Source organism: Austrofundulus limnaeus, unplaced genomic scaffold (genome assembly GCF_001266775.1).
Source record: "Austrofundulus limnaeus strain Quisiro unplaced genomic scaffold, Austrofundulus_limnaeus-1.0 Scaffold69, whole genome shotgun sequence".
Taxonomy (NCBI): domain Eukaryota; kingdom Metazoa; phylum Chordata; class Actinopteri; order Cyprinodontiformes; family Rivulidae; genus Austrofundulus; species Austrofundulus limnaeus.
This window is the reverse complement of record NW_013952471.1, coordinates 450,870-451,980: the sequence shown is the minus strand read 5'-3', so window position 1 is coordinate 451,980 and position 1,111 is coordinate 450,870. Positions and strand designations below refer to the sequence as shown.

At 33.9% G+C, this 1,111-nt stretch overlaps 1 protein-coding gene across 2 annotated transcripts in view; it reads right to left on the bottom strand.

Moving 5' to 3' along the window:
* The window catches only part of sppl2a (signal peptide peptidase like 2A), a gene marked incomplete in the record, with an annotated part of 24,759 nt that overhangs the window by 15,251 nt on the left and 8,397 nt on the right, over positions 1–1,111 (bottom strand). For both annotated transcript variants that reach the window (XM_014010429.1, XM_014010430.1), the window contains 1 exon segment: positions 798–879. In XM_014010429.1, the coding sequence (XP_013865883.1) occupies positions 798–879 (82 nt within the window).

The following is a 1,111-nucleotide window of genomic DNA, read 5'->3' as shown; positions in this document are numbered from 1 at the left end:
AAAGTAGTCAGATTTATTGCTGGAAATGGATGTGTAAATTAATCTAGATCCAGAACTTGAAGTGTTTTGCAGGTTTCACTTATTGAAAGAAATTTTCTAGGTTTCAATTGGGGGGAAAAAAAATAACCCAATTTAGTCAATTCTGATCAATAAAATCAGGATTTAGGTCACTCTTGTTGAAAATGCTTGCTGTATTCAAACGAATTTAATAAATTGATTTAAAGCAGATTGGAGGGCAGCAAAATCAGCTTTTCAGTAGAAATTACTGGATAGATGTGGAAAAAGCTACGAGTCTGGTTATTTAAAGACAAGTAAATGGTGTTGTTGCCAATATTTGTTATAAGATTTTACTTTGTGATAAATTTGCCCTAATAATAAATAAAAAGTCTCCATTTACAACAAACACCTGCTCCAGGGGGGGAAATTTGTACACAAATTATCGGGTAGTATAATTCTTGAACTGAACTCAGGAGCCTCACAAATTCAGTTCACACTTTGCACATCCCTGATTTAGACTAAAAACAAAGGACAGGACTGCCTTCTGCTAAGAGGAAGTTCTGCTCTTGAGCAGGTTCTAAAGAACCATCAACAGCAGAAGTGGATATGGTCTTTTTTATTAAACCTTTTCCTTCTCTTTTCTAGTTAAAATGTCGGTGAAACAGATGTGGCTCATGGGACTGAGCTGCTGGTTGAAGGTCACTGACTGTATTTAACTTGTTGGCAATAAACCTGTGTGTGAATAAAAAAATCAATACAAATTATTAAAAAAGTAAATATCTCTCAAAGGAACAATTTACCTTGAAATTAGACAGTGAAATGGTCTTCATGAAGTTGAGGCAAAAAGCAATGCCAAGGAGGTCCTGCAAAATCCAGATCCATCTAAAAGCACATAAAAAATGCTTTAATTTCAAGTTTCTGAGAGCACATTTATAAAACAATTTTTGTTCTAAAGAGGATATTTTAACCAAAAACACAAGGGGTGTAAATCACCGGTTTTATCACTGTACAATGATTCTCAACATCACAAACTGTCATGAAACGATTTCAATTCACCTCYCAAGTCTGTGTTAATGTTAACATATGTCCATCTAATAATAAATGATTGTTAGAT